This window comes from Canis lupus, chromosome 22 (assembly GCF_011100685.1).
Source record: "Canis lupus familiaris isolate Mischka breed German Shepherd chromosome 22, alternate assembly UU_Cfam_GSD_1.0, whole genome shotgun sequence".
NCBI lineage: Eukaryota > Metazoa > Chordata > Mammalia > Carnivora > Canidae > Canis > Canis lupus.
The window spans coordinates 2,166,976-2,186,116 of NC_049243.1; the positions used below are offsets into that span (position 1 = coordinate 2,166,976).

General features: G+C 42.2%; 1 protein-coding gene across 2 annotated transcripts in view; it reads left to right on the top strand.

Annotated features, from left to right (window-relative positions):
* Positions 1 to 19,141, top strand: part of RCBTB1 (RCC1 and BTB domain containing protein 1) — a 48,068-nt gene that overhangs the window by 16,726 nt on the left and 12,201 nt on the right. For both annotated transcript variants that reach the window (XM_038569460.1, XM_038569461.1), the window contains exons 5-10: positions 6,869 to 7,035; positions 10,222 to 10,380; positions 13,677 to 13,784; positions 14,182 to 14,324; positions 15,340 to 15,530; positions 18,995 to 19,121. In XM_038569460.1, coding sequence (XP_038425388.1) covers positions 6,869 to 7,035; positions 10,222 to 10,380; positions 13,677 to 13,784; positions 14,182 to 14,324; positions 15,340 to 15,530; positions 18,995 to 19,121 — 895 coding nt within the window. The remainder of the gene's footprint in view (positions 1 to 6,868; positions 7,036 to 10,221; positions 10,381 to 13,676; positions 13,785 to 14,181; positions 14,325 to 15,339; positions 15,531 to 18,994; positions 19,122 to 19,141) is intronic.

The following is a 19,141-nucleotide window of genomic DNA, read 5'->3' on the forward strand; positions in this document are numbered from 1 at the left end:
TAAGCACTTCAGGCTAATTCTGGAACAGCCATAACATTGCTCGCAAATTAAGCAAACATTAGAATGCTAATGCAAAGTTGTTAAAGATTAGATACAGCAAATGAAATAGTCCTTCAGCCTAATTTTTCCATAGATTTCTGGTAGCAAGGCAACTTTCAGATTTTACTTGGCACATTTTTATAAACACACATAATGCTGGTTTTCCTTTCATTGTGTAGTTCCTGAATCTTGAATCTAAGAAATCTTGGTTTAGTCCCTGGCATTCATGTGTGTGCCATCTGGAAAGAATGTGGGATAGATTCTTCTCCTCTTAATCTCTGCCACCCTAAGATCACTGAACAAGGAGAATATAACTTTCTTCTCTGGTAATTTATCTGCACTGTGGGCAACCAGGACTCTGAATAACCTGAATTCTTCCCTTTATATTTTAAGCATGTTAACTCTCGCTCTCTCTAGCAGAGACCCTCTGATTTTCTTGGGGGAAACTTTCTGTTTGCTTCTCTCCCTCCAGACTGAGTAATCACAGCTTCCTTGGATATTGCCAGAGGTCTTAGTATTGAGCTTTTTAATTGCCTTTAACTCAAATCTGAATCTATTCCAAGCTGTCTGCCTCTTTCTCAAGCTGTGAGATCCAGATCTGAGCATGAATGTCTAGTGAGAATATAACTGGTGTTGAGCATAATGAGGTGATGATCTCACTTCCATGTTGTGTAACCATGCTTTCTGGCATCACACTGGCTCTTTCAAGCAGTTACTACTTTGCTGACTGGTTCTGCTTGTCATGTCTTGTGACCTAATGATTTGATTTTTTTCCCTAACAAACACCAGTTTTAACTGGTCATTGCTTTCTGATTATAAAACACTGGGGTGGTTTTTTAGAGTAAACACACTAAAACATATACATTTATTTATTTATTTATTTTAAAAATAAAGATTATTTGAGAGAGAGAGAATGCATGTGTACTCTCATGTGCAAGTTGAGGGAGGGGCAGAGGGAGAGGGAGAGAGAATATCTCAAGCAGATTCTCTGCTGAATGCAGAGCCCAGTGTGGGGCTTGATCTCATAACCCTGAGGTCATGACCTGAGCTGGAATCAGTAGTCGGACATTTAATGGACTGAGCCATTTAGGTACCCCTAAAACATACATATTTAAATTCTTGATTTTCTTCAACGTGGTGATCTTAGAAAATTATAACTCTTGGAGTTATTTCCAGAGTCCAGATCATGTAGTCTTAACTATCTTGAGTGTTAAAATTAAGATCTAAACACAAATAAACATAAAATAAAAAATAATAATAACTTATTTTCTTGTGGGGATAGTTTTCTTTAATCCAATTTTGATTATTATACATTTTATACAATATACTTTAAACATGTTATGTATGAGATCTACGCATGGCACAAGTATTTGTGCATATTTTATATATATAACAAATAGTTTTTTTTTTTTTTTAAGATTTTATTTATTTATTCATGAGAGACACAGAGAGAGAACGAGAGTCAGAGACACAGGCAGAAGGAGAAGCAGGCTCCATGCAGGGAGCCCGATGTGGGACTCGATCCTGGATCCCAGGATCACACCCTGAGCCGAAGGCAGACGCTCAACCCCTGAGCCACCCAGGCATCCCAACAAATAGTTTTAAAACAAATGAAACCATTTAAAACACTAAGCCATCAGTAGTATATGGCTTTTAGTAAAAAACAGAAGAACCTCTGCCTCACCCCTCCTCAGTCTTAGAAACTGCCCTTCAGAAGGGAACCACTTCTAACTCCTTCAGATGTTTCTTCTCATGTTTAATCTCATATTTTTAAATTAACATGCTTAACACTACTTTTTCTGGATTTTCAATTTTAGATCTTATCTTTCCACTTTTTATCATGGCAGATAGAAGTTAGCTTTCTGGGATCCCTGGGTGGTGCAGTGGTTTAGCGCCTGCCTTTGGCCCAGGGCGCGATCCTGGAGACCCGGGATCAAATCCCATGTCGGGCTCCCGGTGCATGGAGCCTGCTTCTCCCTCTGCCTATGTCTCTGCCCCTCTCTCTCTCTCTCTCTCTGTGTGTGACTATCATAAATTAAAAAAAAAAATTAAAAAAAAAAAAAAGTTAGCTTTCTTTTCCACTTCTTTTCCTCCCCCGATCCTTTCACTATAGCAGTATCACCTTTTTGGTTAAATCGATATTTAGTATTTACATCATTAGGACTCTGTGTGATTTATAGCTGAGCCATCACCTTTCTGTACAACTGTTTGTTTTCCTGGGGTTCATTCACTTATTTTTCTATAGGTCTGTCGTTATGCCAACACTTGTCCATAGAGCAATATTGTGTCTCAGCACATCTGAGATCACCTAGTTGTCTCTGGAGCCCTCTGTCCCCACGTTCTAACTGGTACTGGTCACTGTCGGCCCGCCATCCAGCTCTCAGCCCAGAACTTCATTTACCCCCTCACCTTTGTTCTTTCTGGATCCTCTATTTTTATTTTTTATTTTTTTAGAGATTTATTTGAGAGAGAGAGCATGAGGAGGAAAGGGACAGACTCCCCACTGAGCAGGGAGCCCGAAGATGCAAGGCTCCATCCCAGGACCTCGGGATAATGACCATAGCTGAAGGCAGATGCTTAACCCTGGTGCCCCTGGATCCCCTATTGTGCCCTGTGTCTTCCTCCTTGGATTATACCCTTATTTAGGTGAAAACACATTCTCTAGTAGCTTCCCAAGGAAAGGAGTGTGAGAGAAATCTTTGAGACATTCTCTTAAAATGTCTTCATTTTACACATACAGTTGTTCAGTGGTTCATCTGGACTTAATCAAATTCCTGATTGAAAATCCTATTTCCTCAGAACTTTAAAGTCATCGCACCTCTCAAGTTTCAGGGTTACTATTGAGATTCTCATGCCATTGCGATTTCTGTTATTTTTGCATATGACTGTTTTTTTCCTCTTTGGAAGCTTTAAGGATCTTTTCTTTGTTCCCCATTTTCTGAAAAAATCATGAGTATGTACTCTGGTATGGATAATTTTTATGTATTCATCATTCTGTTGACTCTTCAGTCTGGAAATTTCTTCATTTCTAGAATATTGTCGTATTCCATGGATAATGGAGGCCTTTAGGGCCTCTCTAGATTATTTTCCTAACTCATTTTCTTTGTCGTGTTATATAGGAGAAGGGAGGGAAGGAAGTTTGGACAAAGTGAGAAATTGTTTCACAATAAGAAATTCACAGCAATTAAATGCTGTAGGTCTTTTGTCTTATTCCAGCATTGGGAAGGGGTAGTTGCCTGACCCCACAGGAAGAGGATGAGGATTTGGGGTTTAACTGCTCCTGTTTTTAGATACACCAGCCTTTACATCTCCTGTGGTGGCCGGGCCCTCCGATCCCTGGGCCTCCCTGAGATTCCAGGGTTGTAATTGGCTTCTCCTTTTGCAGACGTGGATAGTCCCTTCTCTGGTTGGCCGTGTTAACTTACCACATCTGTCTGCCTTCCATCTTCCAAAATTTTGTTCACATCCCTGCTATTGTTATTTTCTTCTTTATTGTCCTTTTTGTCCTTGAGTGTTTGTGCCTTTTTTGAAGAAAATTGTTCCCTTCACTGTATTTCAGTAGGTTTTTGGGGAAAGAATAGAGATTAAAAATGTGTTCAATTCTTCATGCTTTACTAACCTGTGTGCATTTTAGGAATGTTTTGATCAGTGCTGCATTATTAAATTGGAATCTAGGATGTGAGAGTGATCTGGTTGCCACATCTGTCACCCTGTTGATCGCTAGGGTTGATACAGCTACTCTGACTGGGTGGTGGGTGTCCCCTTCCTCCCTCACCGCTCCATGTGCATCCCTCCGGATGCTGCGTGCTCAGAGAGAATGACCTTCCCCACCCTCTCCAAATTGTCAGGGGTGTACGAGTAGGTGCGCTCCCCTGCTAGAACCTCCAGACAAGCTCTCAAAGTCCATTTGTAGGAGAACATAGGGTAGTCAAGCTTCCAAGACCTTAGACACGTCCAAATAAAGCATTACATGTGGCAGTTCGCCTTTCTTTAAAAAAAAAATTAGTCCCATCTGGTGACTACTCTGAAGATCAATATTCATTTAGTATTATCATTTTCCATGTAGACTTAGGGCTTATAGAATTCTTTTTTGTCTTCTGAATCAACATTAAATTAGGTTACTTATAAAGTTACTTGTTTCTGACCACTTCTCCGACTCAGCATCCGGTCTCTGAAGGCCAAGTGTCCTTGAAGGTCAGAACTTCATGGGATGCTTCTTTCCCCCTCTGTGCTCTCCCTGTCCCGTGCCCTTCCCACCCCCACATTCCCTTCTAGCCCCGTATGGTTGCACTGTTCCATCCTTTGGTGATTTTGCCAGACCCTCACGTGACTCTGAAGCTTGCCCTTTAGTCTGTCAGAGACCGTGTGGCAAGAGCAGGGCTGGGGAAATAGATGCTGGTACCCCGTTGGATGGGGCTGCTTTGAAAGCTTTCTGGGGAATGGAGACCATCTCATGAAGGTCACTTTTCCTATGCTTCATCACGTATAAAGGGAAGAGATAAGTATATATACTATTTTAAAATAGTAAAATAATGTATAAGCAAGAAGGTGATTGCCAAGGGCAAATCTGGAGAGGACCAATGGCTGAGAACAGGCAGCTGGTAGCAGCCTAGCATCCGGAGAATAGGGTCCTTTTTTTTTTTTTTTTTTTTTTTTTTAAGATTTTATTTATTCATGAGAGACATGGAGAGAGAGATAGAGGCAGAGACATAGGCAGAGGGAGAAGCAGGCTCCATGCAGGGAGCCCGATGTGGGACCTGATCCTGGGACTCCAGGATCTCGCCCTGAGCTGAAGGCAGACACTCAACCGCTGAGCCACCCGGGCTGCCCAAGAATGAGGTCCTTAATCCTGAGGGGCATCTGAGTGACACAGCACAGCTTTCATCCATTCTGTCCCATGTACTGCTCAGATCCATGTCTTCTGATGAGTTTTGGGAATAGCTCCTCCAGATTCTAGAGGGCCTCTTTTCCTAGGAAAAACAAGAAGACTGTTGGTGGGATGAATTATGGCCTCTCTGCTGCAGCCAGTCTCATGGCCACAACTGATACTCATTGCCTCCATCCTCTAGCACTCCTTCTAGAGTCCCTTTACGTTTGGCTAGCGTCTGGCCCAGGGGGCTGACCTGTGTGACCCAGATGCTCATCCGTGAGGTATACGAGCCCCTAACCATGCTGTACTCTGGCTGTGGCTACTGTATGTTTCAGTTTACCACCAGTGTTGGGCAAGTGTGCACCGAAAGTACCAAATTTCACGTCCTTGCCAAGCACATTCCTCTCTTGTTCCCATTACGTAGTAGCTGTCCTTCCTCTTCCTGCTGACTGGGTCAGTTGCCCCTGCCGGGAGTGGGGGTGACTTCTTTTTTTTTCCCGTTGGTCCTTTGCCTAGAGGAACACAGAGTGCCTGTGGCAGCCGTCACTTCAAGTTCAGTGGAATTCTTTCCGTATCCCTTTGTGGAAGTGTTTCTGCTTAGGGAACCAGGACTTCTGAACCTACAGAACCTGTCATTTCAGGGACAGGATGCACAGATTCCCCAAGTTGGTCCCTGGGGGTGATGGTTACTCAGTAGGGTCACTCACATAATTCAGTTTGGTTCCTGGACCCATGTATTGTACCTCTTAGGGAAACAGCACCATACAGTGGTCACTGATTTCGAATCTGTACCTTGGGGCTTAGCATCCCATCTTCACATGGTCTCATCTCCAGGCTGATGCCTCAGCTGTGCCTTCAGCCAGCTTGTCATCGCTGTGTCCAGCTGGCATCTTGTGCATGCTGCAGTACATGAGGTAGGACCAGGAGCCCCATGGCCATGTGAACACTACTGTACCTCTTTTGCTAAAAGTGGGTGCCTTGGTCTGATGAGATGTTTTGTGGGATCAGATACTCTGTGGATTAAATACTCTGTAAGTCCCCATAGAGTTGTGCTGAGTCCTTGTGGGCAGGAGACATGTACCCCGATTATATGTTGATTTCTGTTAGTATGCGTGGCAGCTCCTTCCAGGATGGAAAGGGTCCGTTAGAGTCCACTTACTACCAGATACCTAGTTGGTCTCTTTAAAAGGGTGATGCTGTATCAGGGACTCTTTACTGGTCTTTGTTTCTGACATGGGGGGGCTTCTGGCACCGGTAGTGGCTAGGTGGTAGCCTTGCTGAGTAGGAGTCCCATCTTCTGAATTTGCATTTTTCTTCTTAAGAGGGTGAGCATCTCTTCATATGGTTAAGAGTCATTTACATTTCTTTCCCTGTGAACCATCAGTTCATATTTCTGAAAGGTTCTTGGTCTTTGTCTTGTGTATTTGTAGAAGCTCTTTTTACATTAGAGGTATTATCTCTTAGTAATAGAAATTATTAGTATTTTTTCTAATATTTAATTTTTTCTTTGCCCATGGGTTTTTTTTTTTTTTCCGTGTAAAGTCTTAAGAAAAATGTGAATAGATTTATCACTCCTTTTATTGCTTCTGGATGTTGAGTCATAGGAAAGTCTTCCCTATTCCCAGGTTACAGAGGCATGCACTAGTTTTTTTCCTTCTAATTCTTGTATAGTTTTATTTGTCACATTTAAATTTTTGATTACCAAAAGATTCTCCAATCTTAATTTCTTTTACGTTGCCTCCTCTTCCCTACAAAGTAACCATTGATGAAGGGTAAGGAAAAGAGGTGAGGTACAGATGAGAAAACAAGGTAGACAGATGTAAAATCATTCAAGAAAGGACTTGTCATTAACCTAGAAGATAAGGTTGGAGAGTAAGATGTGCGAAGTCCAGGAAAGAAAGTATAGGAGTTACCATTCCTTCTTGGAGTTGATTCTTTGTGTGTGGCCGTCTTATATAGATGGAGTCGTTTATGCCTGGGGGCACAATGGATATAGCCAGCTTGGGAATGGGACCACCAACCAAGGCATTGCTCCCATCCAAGTCTGTACCAATCTCTTGATCAAGCAAGTGGTTGAAGTAGCTTGTGGCTCACATCATTCAATGGCTCTGGCAGCTGATGGAGAGGTAAGTGCCCCGCTTTTATTCTTTATTTTCAAACTGTGGTAAGATACACATAATACAAAATTGCCATCCTAGTCATTTTTAAGAATTGTTGAAGCCAGACCTCAGGATGTGTGAGAACCACTTCCTGTAACCATTTTATCATATGCCTGGACCATTGCCGTGGTCTCTAACCGCTTAAAATGGTTAGGATCGCAAATTTTATATGTTTAAAATAAACTTACATATTTTTATACCCATGTGATTTATTGAATGTCAGTTGAGTGACGTTAAAGTATATTTACATTATTACCCAGCCATCATCACCATCCATCTGCCAGAAGTCTTCTTATCTTGCAAAGCTGAATCTATATTTACTAAACAATAACTCTCCATCCTCCTCCCAGCCCCTGGTGACCACCATTCTGTCTTCTTGAGTTTGACTACTCTAGGTACCTCCTATGAGTGGAATCGTGCAGTGCTTATCCTGTAGGACTGACTGCCTTGTTTCACTGAGCATAATGTTGTCAGGGTTCATCCACGTTGGAGCAGGTGTCAGAATTTCCCCCCTTTTCAAGGCTGAATAATATTCCATTGTGCGTATATGCCATATTTATCCATTTATCTGTTGAAGGGTATTTGGGTTGTTAGCACTTTTGACTACTGTGAAAGTGCCTTTTAAAAAATAAAATAATGACCATATTTATATTTGGTATAGTGGAAACTTAGTAGCCCTGTGCGCACAACTAAAATCACGTGGGAACACACTCTTTTTCTAAGATAACCTATGTGATCACAACTGCTCTTTTGATGCTAGTAGACTTCAGCCTTAAGGAGTTGAGTCTCCTGCTCTTATGGCTAAGACTATAAATCAGATGCGTTGACCAAGTTCTGTACTTTAATTCTTTTAAACTATCCCATCCGTTAAAGTCTATTTTGCTTTTTGGTAAATGTAATGATGTCATAGAAAATAACTTTGCCAACATTGCAGTAGGTGCTGTGCCACTTACTCACCCCCAAGTTCCATGCTTATCTTAAAGGTTGCTCCTCTGACTCTACCTTCTAATCTTTTGTCTCATTTTATTTCTCTTCATCTCTGTAACCTTAGGTCAGACCTTGGGTTATCTGCCTGGGTTATTGCCATGATCTCTTTTATTCTATAGCTTTTTAATTTGTCTACCTGTTAAGTTTTACCTCCCTGCCCCCTGTGACTTTTTTTTTTTTAAGATTTATTTATTTATTTTAGAAAGAGAGAGCATGAGCAGGAGGGGCAGAGGGAGCAGGAGAGAGAATCTCAAGCAGACTCCGTGCTGAGCAAGGAGCCCAGTGCGGGGGTCAATCTCACGACCCCGAGATCACAACCTAAGCTGAAACCAAGACGGGGGCGCCAACCGCCAACACCACCCAGCCCACCCCCCCACTCCCCTACTCCTGTGATTTCTAAAACACAGATCGTATTGTTCTCCTGTTTAAAATCCCTCAGTGGTGTTAACAGTGATTTTATTATGTAGGGCAGGTTATGGGTGAGGAAACCAGAGCAGCTGAGGGAGAGCAAGGTTTCATGGGTGAGATGTGCTGGAACTAGGCGTAGCACCCAGATCTTACACCTTGAATCCACAGTTGGCTAGTCTGCCTTTGGTTGGTGGAACCCGGTCCGTTTTTAAATAAAAGGCAGCTACATTGCAAGGGAGCTTGGGATACTTGAGAAGTGCCTGAAGGATGATTGTTAAAGTTAGAATTCCCTCCTTTGTGCAGCGTGGATTCCTGGTTTATTTTAACTGTAAGCACATGCTTTTTTTTTTTTTAAGATTTTATTTATTTGCTCATGAGAAACACACAGAGAGAGAGAGGGGCAGAGACACAGGCAGAGGGCGAAGCAGGCTCCATGCAGGGAGCCTGATGTGGGACTCGATCCCAGGACCCCGGGGTCACGTCCTGGGCTGAAGGCAGACGCTCAACTGCTGAGCCCCCCAGGCGTCCCAGCATATGCTACTTTGGATAATTGTGCTAAAGATTTGCATTATTATCCTAGATACTCCTGGGAATCCAGTTTCAGGAAGTTTTGCAGGTTCTTTTGTACCCATGAAGTGAACCTATAGTGCATGTTCTGTGAAGGCATGAACCATAGGTTTTACTGTCTCAGGCAGTGTCAGACACGTGAGCTTAGCTAGGAAGTGCTGACAGAGGAAAGAATCGTGGAAGCCAGACCTCAGGATATGTGAGGACAACCTCTTGGGGCACGGGAGAGGGGCGGGGCCCTTAGAAATTCTCCTAGTTTGGGAGGAGCTTCCTTCCCGGGCTGTCACCCCACCCCCACCCCCCACCCCATCTAATTCTTCTTTCTGGTCACACTCTTGTCTGATAGGCTTAGTTGGTAATTAACTTGAAGTGATTTTTTGTTTTGTTTCTCATCTTTCTTACTAGATCTTAACTAGTTTAGAGGTCTACATGTGTCTTGTTAGAAATCTGGTTTTCACATTGTGGCAAGTCACAGGCCAAGCGTATGCAGGATGCATTTGAGGAGGGGGGCTGCTTGGTGAGAACCCCGAGAAAACAGTACCTAACAACCTGATGTCGTTTCTGTAGGGACAGACATCCCTTTGGTACTTGTGAGCCTTACTGTGTAACTGTGATTGGTAATTACAATCATGATGGCTGGCAGTCACCGGGAAAGCTTACGTAATGTTCAGTATTGGTGGTTAGCGTGGCAGGGAAGAGCACTGTAGGGTTCTGAATGCTTTCCATGAAGGCAAAGAAAAGTATATCTGTGCCCAAAAAGTTAAGCAGATTTTTCATATCACTGCTACTTAGGTAGTGTATGCCTTATTTCCTATTGATGCCAGATTGAAAAATCACCTCTGTCAGAATTACAGAGGCAAGACAGCATAGTGGTTAAGAGCACAGCTGACTTCTTGGGTTCACATTCCACATTTACTACTTACTGGTGTGGAACCTCAGGTAAGGTCACCCAAACTCTCTGTTTCCATTTCCATATATAAAATGCTGGTGAAAATAGTACCTACCCAGGGTCACCTTATAGGATTACTATGAGAATTAAGGAAGTTAATGCCTGGAAAGCATTTAGAGCCGTGTAGCACATTGTAAATATTCATTAAGTGGATTTATTTTTATTTTATGGTTATTAATATGTGTTAGAGCTAGAATTTTCACCCTGTTACTAGTAATTTTTTTCCCCCTTGTTTCGCGTAGGTATTTGCTTGGGGCTATAACAACTGTGGCCAGGTGGGATCAGGATCTACAACGAATCAACCAACTCCTCGAAAAGTCACAAACTGTTTACATATTAAGAGGGTGGTTGGCATTGCTTGTGGTCAGACCTCATCCATGGCTGTTCTGGACAATGGTGAGGTGAGCTGTCTCTGTGCTCTGCCCCCACCCCTGCCCTCACCTCCTCTCTCAGTGAAACATCATTTTCTCCATGAGGAGCATGTATGAGATCATGGAAGGGAAAGTGCTTTGTTTTGATAGTTTCCTTGATAGTTGGCTGATTAGTTATTGAAGAGTATCTAGAGGGTGTTTGCTCCTCCGTATGAATTTTTAAATTCCAAGATTTATCTGCAAGTAAGGATACTAATGTGTCTAAATTTTATTTTTTCGTGAGATCCAAATAGTCTAATGTCCATAGGTGTTTGTGATTTAATGTAATGAAGAATTTGATACTACCTTTTTCATCCAATGAAAAAAATCAAGTGTGCGTTATTTAAAGTTAGCTAATGTTTGTAAGCAGTGACTGACTCCAGGGGGCCTGCATCTGGAATGTTTGCTCACAGGAGGAAGCAACTTGCAAAAGCAGAATTTTTTTGTCCTAATTGTTGTTGGTTACTTTTAAAAAAGTCAGCTTTTGGTGGTTCTTTACCATGGTTCCCTTTGAGCTGATGGTTATTTCTATACAATTATTCTGGCTGTAACTTTTACTTGCACGGACCTGTGAATCTGTGAATGTCTTAGTGAAGCAAAATTATACAAAGATAAATGTCTTTGAAGTGATTTTTTTTTAAAAGATTTTATTCATTTGAGAGAGAACACACGAGAGAGCAAGCGCACGCATGAGAGCATTAGCCAGGGGGAGAGGGAGAGGCAGAGGTGGACTTCCCTCTGCACAGAGAGCCAACAGGACCTGGGGCTCGATCCTAGGACCCCGAGATCATGACCTGATATGAGGGCAGACGCTTAACTGCCTGAGCCGCCCAGCGCCCCACCAAGACAGGTCTGTGGATATAGATGTAGGGATTATGCATTGCGGTGCTAGCGTGCTTGAGAGTTTTCTGAATACTCCCCTATGTTAACTTCTTTTTTTTTAATTATTTTTATCGAGGTATAATTGGCATAAATTATATTGGTTTCAGGTGTACAACATAATGATTCAATACTTGCATATAGGTGAAGATGATTACCACCTAAGTCTAGTTAATATCTGTCCCTACACAGTTTTTTTCTAGTGATGAGAACTTTTAAGATTATTCTCTCGGTAACTTTTGGATACAGTGTTATAAACTAGAGTCATCATGCTGTATGTTATAGCCCCATGACTTATTTTATAACTAAAGTTTGTACCTTTTGACGTCCTTCACCCATTTTGCCCCGCCTCCCAGCCCCCACCAATCTGTTCTCTCTTGTTTTTGTTTTCTTTTTTTATTGAAGTAGAGTCGACGCACACTTTTACATTAGTTTCAGGCGTACAACATAGTGATTTGACAGGTCTCTCTCATGCCATGTTCACCAGATGTGTTAACTTATTTTTTGAATCAATCTTGATGTCATCTTGGATGATTTCAGAATTTCTTGGGATAGTCATTGGACATCCTCCAACCCAGTATTCTTTCACTATTCCTTTATTTTTTAAAAATGAATTTAATTTCAAAATTATAATTATGTGGTTATTGTCACAAAGGAAATGAAACATGGAAAGTAAAAAGTGAGTACCTTTTCTCCAGTTTTAGTAATAGTTTAATAAATATCCTCTTCTCTATAAGCAGTTCTATATGGGTGAATACAGTTGTTTAGTATAAAAAAATGGGATTGTCATGGGTATTGGTTTTCTCTGGGATTGATTCGATTCTGCTGTGAGCTTCTGCTGACAACACAGATGATTACCCCTATTATCAGACCGTTTGTAGCTGCTTTCCATTATAATGGCTGCTTAGTTTTCTGTGTGTGGATCACCCCCACCCAGAGCTCTACTAATGGAAATCTCAATTGTTCCTAAATTTTTGCTGTTATCAAGCTTGTAGCACTGACTTTCTGAGCTCCTGTGTATCTTTGCACACTTATGTAAGTATTCTATTGAAAAAGTTCACAGGAATGAGATTTCTGGGTCGGGGCTATGCCATTAAGACCTTTGATGGCTGTGGCCAGATTTCTCTGCGGAAATTTAAAACCTGTTGCTCTTATGATGTGGAAAGTGCTTTTAACCGCCTCTTGCTAGTACCTTAGGTCCTCTGTCCCCCTTCCCCTTCTGTCCCATGGCCCTGAAAAGCCCCATCTGTTTGCCCACATCGCTGAGGTGCAGCCCCACATTTCAGGTTTCTCGTTTGACCAGACCTTTACTCTGTTCCTGGTCGGTGCTTGGTCCTGCGTCCCATGCTTGCTCTTCTAACCCTCGCCGCTGCTGGCTGACCTCCGTCCAGCTCTGCTTCCTCCAGCTGTTGCCTCCCTTTGCCAGATTTCTAAGGGGTCACCACGTTCTGTTGTGTCTTCTTTGGACCTTCTTTCCCGTCTGTTCTCTCCCGTCCCACTGTCACCGCCTCGGCAGAGCTCATCCGTGTGCTAAGGACAGACACGTTTATCTGCTGAATGGCCGTCCTGCCTCTGGCCTCACGTGGTCCAGGCACCCTTATATGCAGCCGGCATGATCTTTCCAAGATGTTCCAATATTAATCTTGGTTTTGGAATGTTTCAGCGGAAGACCCCTCGATGCCTTCTCCTGGCCCTGTTACGTGTTTTGGCCCTTGATCCCCTTGGCCTTCCCTTCCCCTCGTAGTGCTTTGCCCTGCCGCTCTGCTGGAGGTGTCCTGCCAGCCCCACCTGCTTGTTTTTGGAGTCTGCCTCCAGCACATTCTGTGTCCTCTCCCTGGGGCACCTTCACTTCCAGTTATCCTTCAGCCCTGCTCAGACGTGCTTTCTGAAAGTCTGTCCTCGACTTGCCTCCTGTAGCTAACTCCTGTCCCTTCTCTGCTCTCATAGTGCCTTGATGGCATCTCCAGGCTAGCGCTCGCCACCTGGCTGCAAAGAGTTGGCCTGTGTCCATCTCTCTTGTTAAACTGCAACCGAAAATGTATCCCTAGTACCTTTTATCCTGCTCTGGCCTATAAAAGGTGCTTAATAATTGTTAACGAGCATCAGCTTCCTCATTTATAAAATGAGATTAAATGACTTGCCCCAAGGCTATCCAAACAGTAAGTTATGGGTGTAGGAGCTCATGCCAAATTCTGTTATCTGCCTCCCCACCCCCGCCTGCCCCCCAGTTCCCTTCTGTTTGGAGATCCCTTCCAGGATCACATGGAGTAGAATTGGGTGTTGGAAATGGAAAAGTACTTGATTTGTCTAGATGGACTGCATGTTATATTGTCCCTCTTACTACCAGTTTTATTATTATTATTTTTACTACCAGTTTTAAAAGCCTGTTCTCTCCCTTTCTTTCTAAGGTCTATGGCTGGGGTTACAATGGCAATGGTCAGCTAGGCTTGGGAAACAATGGCAATCAGCTGACCCCTGTGAGAGTGGCAGCTTTGCACAGTGTGTGTGTGAACCAGGTACGTGTGCTGGGCTCCGCCGCGCCTCCCCCTGTCTAGCTCTCTGCTCGGACTTGGAGAAAGTTGGAGATTTACTCTCCAGTGAATCTATTTCAGACAATACTGTGTGCTTTCATCTTCCACATTTAAAATTCTATCTTCCCTAAATTCTCATGATGAGAAAGGACACCACGGGGGTGACACATCAGTCTTGACAAGTTAAAAAAAAAAGCAATTGGAAAAATCTAGTGGTCTCAGTCTTAGGCTTTTCTAATGCTTCTTTAATGTTCCAGAGAATGTCAGTCCATACCTGATGATGAATTGGCATTCTGCAGAAGCTGGCTGTGACCTTTAGGTAGATGTTTTCCCCGCCCTTCCTGTTTTCCTATTTACGGTGACCATTTAAATTTACTTGCAGATTGTCTGCGGCTATGCACACACTCTAGCACTAACAGATGAGGGCTTGCTCTATGCCTGGGGAGCTAACACGTATGGGCAGCTGGGAACTGGCAATAAAAATAACCTGCTAAGCCCGGCACACATCATGGTGGAGAAAGAAAGGTAACTGGGCTGTAATGTGTCTCGGGATTATATGTGTGGTTTTGGACTTGGGACTGTGTGTGCTGAAGCTATGGAGTTTGGCTTTGTAACTCTTCTTTTTTTTTTTTTTTTTTTTTGTAACTCTTCTTTTTATTAACATTGTTATTTTGAACAAGAGTTTGAGTCGCAGCCAGAAGGAACATGAACTTGGTATTATTCTTGTGCAGCTTTCAAAAATAACCGTCTGTGATTGGTGGGCATTAGTGCATCCTGGTATAATTCTTACTGACTTCTTGTGACCCGTCTAGTAGGGAAGCAAAGTAGGGTCTATCACCATGTAGAAATTCAGACTGTAGTACAGACTTTCCCTTTGAGCCAACTAAAACAGCTTTTAAATAAATAAAATCTCTTAAAAGGACAATATCAATTTAAATATTGATTTGATTTAATGTGTGTTGCCGGAATAAATGCTTTGTTCAGCCAAATCGTGAGTTTTTGCCCACTAAGTTTTAGAGGGTTGACTTCTGATTGTGGAACCGTGCCTAAGAAGCATACTGAGAAATGTGTCTGGCATGGTGTCCGTTTGGATTAGGAGTTCAGAGTCCATTACCCCAAGGCCAGTGCTTATTTAAGGGGTGAGAGAAAAAGTCATATTAAAGAAGGTACTTTTTTTTTTTTTTTTTTTGCCACTGGCTAAGCCCTGGGAACTATCAGGATATTTTGCCTCTGTCCACTTTCCTCACCTACTTTGGTTTCTAGTCCCTTCTTCCAAGTTTTCCTCAACAGTTTGTGTTAGTTAGTTAGTAACCTTGGGAATGAGGTTAGGATGAGGAGTGGAGCAGCGAGCCAGGGGAGACCACGGTACTCTTGCTGTGATCTTCTGGTTTTGTCCTCATGCCTGATTTGACAGCTGATGTCCCTGTCGGGAGCTGTTGTGTGCAGTGCTTTAAGCATGACCTCTATCTTCTATCTTCTGCTGTGTGCTGTAGGCGTCTCTGATAAATAAATGACATACATTTTTCTTAAAATTTTCCAGGGTGGTAGAGATCGCGGCTTGCCACTCGGCGCACACGTCGGCAGCCAAGACCCAGGGCGGGCACGTGTACATGTGGGGCCAGTGCCGGGGCCAGTCGGTGGTCCTGCCTCACCTCACCCACTTCTCCTGCACCGACGACGTGTTTGCCTGCTTTGCCACGCCTGCCGTCTCGTGGCGCCTCCTGTCTGTAGGTAAGAAAGCCCAGGGCTGCTTCCACTCAGAAAAAGAGCGGTACTAGCGACTGGCCAGTGCTTCTATGTTTGCTGGTTGTGGGCTCCTTCAGGTTCTAGAATGTTTTATTCTCCAAAAGCTTTAATTCCTTTCCTCAAATTAGATTTGCATAATAAAATGTGTTCGTATGTTATAAAATGTTATAGGACTTCTTATTTTCTCCCCTTTAGTGCTTTCATTTTAATTGAGGTGAGATTTACATCCATAAAGTAAACCATTGAAAGTGTACAATTCAGAGGCATCTAGTATGTCCACAGTGTTGTGCAAACACCATTTATATCCAGTTCTAAAACATTTTCATCGCCTTGTACCTGTTGTGCCGTTGCTCCTCATTCTCCCTTTCCCCATCCTTGGCCATCACATATTTGCTTTTAGTTTCTAGGGATTTACGTGATCTGGGTATTTTCTATAAATGGAACCATACAATGTGTGACCTTTTGGGTCTAGCTTCTTTTACTTGATGTTTTTGAGGCTTATCCGTGTTGTATATATCAGTACTTAATTTTTTATGGCTGAATGAAAGTGTGTTTTATGTATAGACCACATTTTATTTATCCATGCAACTATGGATAACATTTGATGGATGGTTTCCACCTTTGACTGCTATGAATACTGCTGTTATAGTATTTGTGTCCAAATATTTGTTTGAGTAGCCTTTTTTTTTTGAATAACCTGTATTTAAGTGTTCTTGTTATACTAAATTTATTATGTAATTCAATATGAACCAAAAACGAACGGTAAAAAATGAAAAACTTGTGATTTTTAGGATGGCACGTTAATTCCACTTTCTTCTCTCCTTTTCTTTAAACCAATCTCAAGTACTTTTATGTCAGAAGGGCATAAAAACCAAGGTATTAGGGTAGTATAATTTAGGATGATCTTTGGTTATATAGATCTGTCCCTTTTCTGAATATTGTCTTTTTCAAGAGTTCATTGATGGAAAATGGTGAGGTGTCATAAAGCTGAGTAGCCATCAACAAGAGGAGTTTAAACTCTTTTATTTCTTGTACATTTCTGCCATTTTTGCTGATGCTTTTCTTCTGTGTTGTTCTTTATATGCAGAGGGAATAAGTGGGTCATGATGGCCTGTGCTTGAAAATGAGTAGCTCTTGTCAACAATAGGGTTTGGATTGCTTTAGCAATTGATAGTGAAGGCCAGCCTTGTAATACATGTCATGCTCAGGCGTGTCAGACAGCTGGCAGTCATCATCAGGTGACCAGTCTTTATGGTCATGGGGGCAACTGTATTTACGAAGAGTTAAACTGCTGCTTAATTCAAAGTGAAATAAATAGAACATTTCCAGGTTCTCTATAATACAATATATACTTTTTTTTTTTTTTTTAAAGAGAGTGTGTGGAGGGTGAGGAAGGGCAGAGGGAGAGAGAATCAAGCAGGTTCCACCCAGCATGGAGCCGACACGGGGCTCTGAGCCAAAATCAAGTCAGACACTTAACTGAGCCCCTCCGTTGTGCCTACAATATATATTTTTTTACAATATCTTTTTTTTGCAGTGAATGTTGTGATTTGAAAAAAAAATAGTTAACAGAATGGGACATTTGAGCATAATCACATGCACGTACGGCAGGTCCAGCCACACACTGCGTACATCTTCATATTCCGGTGTGCTTCTTAACCTGTTTATGAAAGGCTTCTCCAGGTACTTACCTCTCAAAAATCCTAATCCTGAAAAGACATCCTCTTTTTTTTTTTTTTTTTAAGACATCCTTTTCAGAAGAAAAGGTGTAACATTTTTAAATACTGTTTGGAAAAGATAAGATCATTTAGTATCTCCCAGGTGATTTCTTTCCCATCTACCCACTAAAAGTCAGAAGAGTTTTTTTCCTCTCAGTTTACCATCTCAACTGAGTGTTAGAAAAAAAGTCAGATGGTGAGGAAATACCTCATAAGAAGACTTCTCTGAAAGGAGTTATTGTAGTTGTTTCCCGGAACCAAAAGGGGGAAAAGGGTTATTTCAACCCTTAGGACTGATGCAGAAGTGGGGGCACTGATAGGAATCTATTTTGTGTATGGGTGGGGCAGAAATTTAGATCTCTGGGCTCCTTGCCATCTTAGTCATTTCCTTTCTTTTATTTGCCAGGGATCCAGGTTACGGGGTCAGGGAAAACCTGATTTTTGAGAGATTGTCCACTTTCCCCCATAGTTAGGAGAGCTCTCATTCTGGGAGCTCAGGGGAGGGTATGGGCAAATGCCATTTCCTTGCGAGATTCTGATGATAAAGCTCCTGGAGAGGGGTGCCTGGGGGGCTCAGCCGATTAAGCGGCTGCCTTCAGGTCGGGTCATGGTCCCGGGGTCCAGGGATGGAGCCCTGCCTTGGGCTCTCTGCTTGGTGCAGAGCCTGCTTCTCCCTTTCGTCTCCAGTCATGCTCTCTCTTGCTGTCTCTGTCTCTGTCTTTCACTCTCTCTATATTTATATCAAATAAATATAATATTTTTTTTAAAAAAGCTCACAGATAAGCTTATTTGCTAAGTTTCAGCCTCCGTTTTAGCAGATGTCGCTCCTCCAAGAGCAGCAGGCTGCTGAGACACAGCCCCATTCTCATCTTGCGGGCGGTCCACACCTGTTGCCTCTATTCACAGCACCTGTGTTCATTGCCAGTGAGCTCAGTAATCTTTTTTGTTTCCCTGTTAGCCTTCTACTTGTTTTCCTTTGCTCGTGCATATACGGCGCAGGAAGGTGTTATGTAATTTGTACAAGTGCCTTCACCTTTCTTCCTAAGGACACAGTACTACTTACGTATAGTCGTACCAGCGGTTCTTATCAGGCTATGTGATCATGTTTTTGTGAAACTGTTCCCTTTGTGTATACATTGTTACTGGGTAAATTTGCTCTGGTTTTAGATAGCACGTAGGCATTAATGTTTGTGCCTTTATTTTTAGGATTAAGGTGGTATCCTTCCACATACCTAGGATGTAGGTTTTCTCTGTATAAGAACAGGACTGTGTAGCGTTGCTACTTCACTGGTACATTTATTTTCTTGCCATTCCTTCGGTTGAACTTATCATCCCCTTGAAGCAACCCCAAAGCAGAGTAAAGGTATTCTTGGTGTCTTGGTCAAGGAAAATGGATAAATTCTTGGTCCTTGAAGAGAACCACTGAAGTTTTAAGTAAGTAGTTATATAATCTACTATAACTTTTTCTACTTTTAAAAAATAGACATTTTAAAATGTCTAACTTAGTATGTAAGACTGGTAATCGGCCTTTCCAACTACTTATTTTAGGTGGTTTGTAGACTCAAGATACTTATTTTGATACAGTGAAATTGATTTGTCAAATAAGACATGAATTCTTGAAAAAAATCTGATGGAATTATTCGTCATGCTGATGGTTATCTTTTTGAAATCTTTCATAACTCTAGAAAGTTTCCTGAGCTTTCTGTATTAATAATGTGTTTTTGCCTTCAGAACATGAAGACTTTTTAACAGTTGCTGAATCACTGAAGAAAGAATTTGATAGTCCAGAAACTGCTGATCTGAAGTTTCGAATTGATGGGAAATATATCCATGTGCATAAAGCTGTTTTGAAAATCAGGTATTTTTGCATGAGCTTAG